Raw genomic sequence first — 7,603 nt, 5'->3', positions numbered from 1 at the left:
ATTGTTGAATGCAATATGTCAACTAGTGTAACAAAAATATAAGTTTACGAACAGTGCAAAGCAAATAAAAATAAAATGTAAATAACACAAAGCCGTTATCATAAACAAAAATTGAATATAAGCAGAAAGTTATTTAATGAGTATTGAGCGCCGCTCAAGTGATATCAGCTGCAGCCTGCAGGGGAACTCTTTGGTAAACAGTGGGAGATGCTCTTATCTATTATTGTTGTTGTTGTTGATCAGCTGCCTAAAGGCAGAGGCAATACCAATTGTATCAGATTTGAAGTTCATGCATTTGTCGCTGGGTGTGTTTATGATGTGCAGCATCTCTAATATGTAGCGTTTGTTGTAATTCCTCTCTTGTTGTAGAATTTCTACATTTTCTAAATTGGGAGAGTGTCCAGTTTCTCTGCAATGCTGTGTTAGCGCCGTTTTGCCATCATTAGGGTTGTTGCGATTTTTAATATTCGTTTTATGCCCGAAAATCCTCGTTTTTAGTTTCGATTTAGTAGTCCCCACATATACTTTGTCGCATACGTGGGACCCGTCACCATTACATAGAATTTTATATATCAAGTCCGATTTCTCATATTTATCTATTCTGCTCTTGGTATTACTGAAAATTTGTCGCAACGTATTATTGTAGGTTAAGGCTAAATTACATTTCTCTTTGTCATAAATATTTGAATATTTTATTTTGTTGGACAGGCCTGACACATATGTAGTCGATTTATATATTTTATTATTTTCGGAATTTTTCCTCGCAGTGGGTTTCTTATAATAATCTCTTATAAATTTTTTTTATTTTGCGTGTGGGAAATTCATTATTTTCTAGAACATTTATTATTACTTTAATGTTTTCTTTATGATAAACTGCATCGCTGATGGAGAGAACTCTGTTGATAAAATTTCTGGCCGTAGGTTTCTCCCACTGTTTACCAAAGAGTTCACCTGCAGGCTGCATCTGATATCACTTGAGCGGCGCTCAATACTCATTAAATAACTTTCTGCTTATGTTCAATTTTTGTTTATGATAACGGCTTTGTGTTATTTACATTTTATTTTTATTTGCTTTGCACTGTTCGTAAACTTATATTTTTGTTACACTAGTTTACATATTGCATTCAACAATGTAAGTTCTGTACTTGTGCAAATGTGTATTTTTATGATTTTAATATGTATGTTTGTTCTTTTCGTACCTAGTCCTGATGATGACTTCAAGTCCGACTGAAGTCGAAATATCGACAAATTTAATAATATAATTGTATATCAAAAATTCACGTATTGTGTTTTATTAAGAATATACAATTATTTGGCCTAGAGCTCGATTTGATTTAAAAAGTTATAATTCAAAGGCCGTAAACAACAAAAATAATTAATGAACAAGATAAATAGTAAAGGGCCCAGAATACTGCCCTGGGGCACTCCAGAGGTGGCCCAAAATCGTTTCGAATAAACGCCGTCAATATTTACAACATTACTTCTGTTGTGCAGGTAAGATTTAATCCACTGTAGGAACGTAGAGTGGAACCCATAACAAGCTAATTTCGCAATTAAAATTTTATGAGAAATTTTATCGAATGCCTTGGAGAAGTCTAGGTATATTGTATCAACCTGAAAACCCCGCCTAAATGCCGGGTAGCAATCCTCAGAAAACACAGCGAGGTTCGTTAATGTGGATCTGGCCGGGACAAAACCATGTTGATTGGCGCAAATCAGGTGTTTAATACTAAAGTAAAGCTTGTCATTGACAACACATTCGAAAAGCTTTGAAGTTGTAGACAATTTGGAAATAGCCCTGTAATTAGAACAGTTACTTTTGTTGTCAAATTTAAAAATGGGAGTGGCGGATGCTTGTTTCCAGTCATCAATAAAAATACCCGATGCCAATGATTTATTGAATATAATCATTAACGGTCGTACTAGCGAAGGACAATTATTCAATAGAATAACTGAAAGATTGTCAACATCAGTTCTGGAGGAATTTTTAAGTTTTTTAATCCCCTCAACTATGTCTGCCTCAGTGAGAGTAAGTGACCCAAAATTATTAGCGGAGGGAGACTTAATTAACTTGTGTAGGTTTTCTGTATCTTCCACAGAGTTGGCAGTAATATTATTGTAGCTTACTGATTTCGGTATGCTAGATACGCTCTTCATGGAGTTAATGTAATTCCAAAAGTTCTTCGGATTGCTCTTGATGTTTACCTCAAAATTTCTGACGTACTTAGCATATAAAGACTTATTAAGATTGTTAAATTTTTTCTTATAAACAATAAACAAATCATAAAATCGACGCTGATTAGTAAACTTATATTTTTTAAAGAACTTGTTTCTCAAATTTTTTAGATGTTTGAGCTCACTATTGTACCAGGGAGATTTATAAATTTTATTTTTATATACCGGCACGATTTTTTCGCAAATCTTATGAATTTCATTTTTAAATACATTGAAAGACTTTCCAACTTCATTTTCGCCAAGCATAGCATCCCAATCAACTCCACGTAAAGCAGAATTTAAACGATTAAAATCACATCTTCGAAAATTGAACGATGTTTTCATATTTGATGTAGGAATACAGAAATACTCAAAGAACTGAATTTCAAGCTTTAAGGGCAGGTGATGCAAGTTTGGTGGGGAAATTGAAGACGCAGGTTCCGAGATAACAAAACTAATATTATTAGTTACAAAAATTAAGTCAAGAGTGCGATGTAAAGAATTATGGAAACTATTAATTAGAGATAAACCAACCCCTCCAAAATTATCAATAAGATACGATTCATAAGAGCTATTAATATTAGTAGGAGTTAAATAGAGATTGTTTTCAAGAGAGATCCAGCTAACATTACTTAAATTAAAATCCCCCAGTACACATAGCTGCGTTTCTCCTAAACTTCGCTTAATATTTAAGATATTATTTACATGAGCCTTATAAATACTTTCTGGGCTGGACGGCGGAATGTATGAAGCACAAATGAGAAGTTGACCTAGAGAACGGAAAGCCGTCCTTTTTTCAACCTGTCTTACTTCATGATAGCATTCATATTACCTTTCTTTACCAAAGTATGCGATGACTTGTCTTGTTCTATTTCTTTCTGATCAAAAAGTAATTTATTCCGCTTTAAGCAATTATTACTCAAATTTTAATTGTAAATATTTCTTATCTTAATTTCTTTTATTGAAAATGTCGAAACAAATTTAGTTAATACTTTTTAATAATAATTTATATACATTTATATGCAAACGGGCTGAGCATGTCTTATTCCAGAAATATGCTCTAGAATTAGTTGAACGTGTGTCGGGAAAAACTAAACCAATTTCCAACAAAATGGATCCCTTACTTGCTAACATTCATAAGGCGAATGTGATAGCGCAAACTAAAATCCAATATAATGAACAACAATTATATCAGCTCATACATGACCATTTAGAATCTAAAGGTCTTTTACAAACGGCAAAAACGCTACAAAAAGAAGCTGGTTTGCCTCAAACTTCCTCAAACACTACGAAAAGCTTCCATCAATCACCATTTGATTACGAAGTCATGCCCTCATCATCATCACTACGGCAACGTTTACGCAGCCGTATGCAAGATGTTAACAATGCTATTAATAGCATGGCGAATGGCCCAACGAATGATCAGCAACAACAGCTTAATAATAGTTTTACTATGGAGGAGCTGCCGACCAGCAGTAGCAGCAATAGTGTGACACCTATCAAATTAGTAAAAAAGTCCGAGAAACAAACATCAGCTGCTCCAACCGTTAGCAGTAATGCGGCATTTGCTAATGCTCAGCGTTCAATGCAAAAACAAATATCATCACTGCCAGAAGACGTGTGCTCTGAAAGCGCCGCCTCATCTCCACTTCAACACAATAATCAGACAGGTATTACACTCGGCACCATTGTTACGGAATATCTCACCAACCAGCATGCTTTGTGTAACAATCCGATGACGACATGCCCACAGTTCGACTTATTTACACCACACAAGTGTCCTGACCCAAAACCAAATCGGGTGCATGGCGGAAATAATTTGAATTTAACAGCACGTATTTTTAAAGCACAGGCAGGCTACAATACAGCACGTTTGGATCGCCGTTATGTGCATTCGAATTTTGCGCCATGGAGTTCAGTGCGTTCTAGTGACTTTCCATCTTCACAATTTTCGACTTGTGAAATAGTGTCTGCCTCTAAACATTTGCTTGTCGGCACTCATCGCGGCGAAGTGAAAGCATTCAATCTCTCAACTGGCAACGAAGTATTCTCATCGGTGTGTCACAGTTATGTGGTGCACTCCATAATTTCAAATCGTCCTGGTAATCTGGTGTTGACGTCTAGCTCTTGTCGGTCACCATTAAGTGTACTTTGGTCCATTCAAAATAATGAGTTTGCAACAAAACTGAGCTTTGGCGATGATATCTATTGTGAGTTCAACAATTTGACCCAGGATAAAGTATTGGGCACACAACATGATGTAAGTTTACAAATTATTTAAATCCTTATTTTTTATAGTTTTAATTTCTTACAATACCTTGACAGTGCGCTGTCATTTATGACATTGAGTCGGGCAATAAGATTTCAACATTTACTCCTACGCTTAGGAATATATATGTAAAGAATCGGGCTACGTTTTGCCCCACTGATGAACTCATATTGTCTGGTAAGAGCTAATTACAATAATGAACTAACTTGACCAACTATTTATTTAAAATTTATTTGAAGATGGCGTTTTGTGGGATGTACGTTCGGGCAAGGAAATTCACAAATTCATTAAATTAAATCACTGTATCTCAGGTGTTTTTCATCCTAACGGATTAGAGGTACTTATAGGGTGTGTTCGAGCCGCCCGAAAATACATAGTACTGCTGCAATGTTACTTGATTGCTTTTACTCAGCTGATGACAAAGTAAAAATTTTAATACTGCTTATTTGATTTTTGTTTTGTTTGTGATGAGCAACAGATTGGTAACACTTTATTTAGCATACGGAAGGCATTGTTTCGTCATAAATAGTAACACTGCCACGGCGACTCGACCACAACCATACTTTACTTACGTATAAGTCCAATTACAATTTAATTTATTTTATTTGTAGATTATTTCCAATACCGAAGTTTGGGATCTGCGCACCTTCCATCTCTTGCAGACCGTTTTCGTTCTTGATCAATGCTTCCTTAAGTTTTCACCAATGCGCGTTATATATAGTTACGATGCTGATGCATCGAATGAATGCATCGACGCACTAGAAGAATTACCTGCATGCGAAACAAGTTTTAATGTGCTGGATGCCTACGACTATTCTTCGATATCTACAATTGATGTGCGTGGTGGCATATATGATATGAGCATCAATGATAATGGTAGTCTTATTGCGTTGGTGGAAAATCAGCCAGCGCTCGATTCAAGACCAGAAACCTTTGTTAAAATTTATGCTGTGGGCATGAAGAAGGTTGAAAATCAAGAAGAGGTTCGTCATGGTGAAACATCGGGCATAGGTATTAGCGTCGGCAATGACGATAGCAACAGCACAGGTCGCGCTGCCGGCTTTGCAGGCGCTAATGATTATGTTGATGATGATAATAGCGGTATTGAGAATGTCAATGACAATGGCGGTGGTAGAGGTGGAGGTGAAGGTGATCGTGCTGGCGATGCCCTTGGCTGAAACCAAAACAACCGTAACGCCGATAACGTTGACAACAACCGTCGTAATGCCAGAAACGATATAATAGAGAGACATTGCATAGACGAAAAATAGTGTGAGGCAAGCTTCACAAAATTCTAGTAGGCCACATTCACCACTTACCACAGCAGAATTTGTTAAACTACCACTGTCTGTATTTGTTATTTAATAATTATTTGTACACTTTTTATTCAGCTAATGTGTTCAGAATTTTAACTTTTACTCACTAAAACTCCAATCAGTGTATTTCTGTGCTTAAATTATGTTAAAAATTGTGTTAAAGTTTTTGGCGTGGTGAAAGTGACCTACTAGAATTTTGTTACGCTCCGCTGCTTTCCACCGAAGTTCGCGCATGCATATCTTTATATTCCAAAATTTTTGATAATGCTGATGACATACGTCGTTTCGGACGCATACGAGAAATTAATATCAAAAATTTTGGAGTATAAAGATATTGCATGCGCGAACTTCGGTGGAAAGCAGCGGAGCGTAAAAAAATTCTAGTAGGTCACTTTCACCACACCAAAAACTTTAACACAATTTTTAACATAATTTAAGCACAGAAATACACTGATTGGAGTTTTAGTGAGTAAAAGTTAAAATTCTGAACACATTAGCTGAATAAAAAGTGTACAAATAATTATTAAATAACAAATACAGACAGTGGTAGTTTAACAAATTCTGCTGTGGTACGTGGTGAATGTGACCTACTAGAATTTTGTGAAGCTTGCCTTACACTATTTTTCGTCTATGCAATGTCTCCCTATTATATTGTTTCTGTTAATATAGACATCGACGCAAGTCGGCGACACATCGGCGGCAGCGGCGGCGGTGGTGAAGAAATCATCGTGAGCTTTCGAAGCTCAGCGTTGCCCGCAGCCGCCAGTGGCAATGGCGGCGTCGGTGTAGTGATCGGTCGCGGTAGCAATGGTCAAGCTGCGCCACGGCCCCAGTGCCGCTGGCGGCGCTCACAGCGCAAGATTAGCACCAACATTAACAAATAGAGGAGGTGCGGGTAATGCTTTCCGCAATTATCGTAACAACAGAGGTGGTGGCGCCGGAATTATGACTGTAATTGGCAACGCTGTGCGCGCCGACGTAGGCGCTGGGGCTGGTTTATCAGCATTAGACCTGAAGGATGCTATAATGAGTAATTGGTTGTCTTTGCTTTCAGGAAGATGATGAAGAACCCGAGTCTGATGAGGACGGTTCGGATATATATATGTAAATAACTTAACATACCAAGACATACAACATTTTCAGTTTTCGACATCAGTGAAAACGGCCGTATTCGTTTTCAACGCCGACGGCGTAGACGTTCAGACGCAGACGGCGACGACGACGATGACGAGGATGGGGATAGTGATGATAGTGACGATAACGGCGGAGATGATAATGATGACGACGGCGATGGTTGGGTAGATGTTGAATCATTCACGGGCGAAGACAACGAGGATGGTGAGAACGAGCAAGCACCGCAAGAATCATCCTCGTCGGAAGATGAGTTGCAAGAATTTGCAAGAATACGTTTTCGTCCTATTTAAAGACTTTTAACATATTTATTTGTCGATTCTAATTATCACTTAATCAAAACGGCAGGAAATTCATTTAGGCCTTCTGGAGTAATTTGTTGTATCTATGTAAAAGAGAGCACGAAAGACCTTATTTTTGTTCATCGAACAATAAAAACGAATTCAAAAACAACTCAAAGGATTGAAAGATAAACTACATATATTAACAGCGCAGTTAAATAAATTAAGCCGAATTTCTTTGACTTATAATAATGTTATGCCTTCATTTTAAGGCTCTTTATACAGAAAATAAAACCAATTGAAAGAAAAAATAGAGTGGTAGCTGTTAGAATCCGTTTCAGATATGGACTCATTTTCAAAAAGAAACAAATTTAGTTTTAAGTCCGTACCAA

The 7,603-nt window shown here is 36.9% G+C and overlaps 1 protein-coding gene across 1 annotated transcript; it reads left to right on the top strand.

Moving 5' to 3' along the window:
- The first annotated feature begins 1,410 nt into the window (after nt 1–1,410).
- Nucleotides 1,411–5,999, top strand: LOC137246275 (protein mahjong-like). Its single transcript, XM_067777383.1, has 5 exons — nt 1,411–1,494; nt 3,266–4,474; nt 4,540–4,660; nt 4,723–4,820; nt 5,095–5,999. Exons 2-5 carry the CDS (start codon nt 3,326–3,328, stop codon nt 5,659–5,661), a joined length of 1,935 nt encoding a protein of 644 aa, XP_067633484.1. The 5' UTR covers nt 1,411–1,494; nt 3,266–3,325; the 3' UTR covers nt 5,662–5,999.
- The last annotated feature ends 1,604 nt before the right edge of the window (nt 6,000–7,603 follow it).

The sequence above is a fragment of the Eurosta solidaginis genome, chromosome 3, assembly GCF_040869045.1.
Source record: "Eurosta solidaginis isolate ZX-2024a chromosome 3, ASM4086904v1, whole genome shotgun sequence".
Classification (NCBI taxonomy): Eukaryota; Metazoa; Arthropoda; class Insecta; order Diptera; family Tephritidae; genus Eurosta; species Eurosta solidaginis.
Note: the sequence above shows the minus strand (reverse complement) of the source record. Positions and strands in the feature narration are given on the sequence as shown.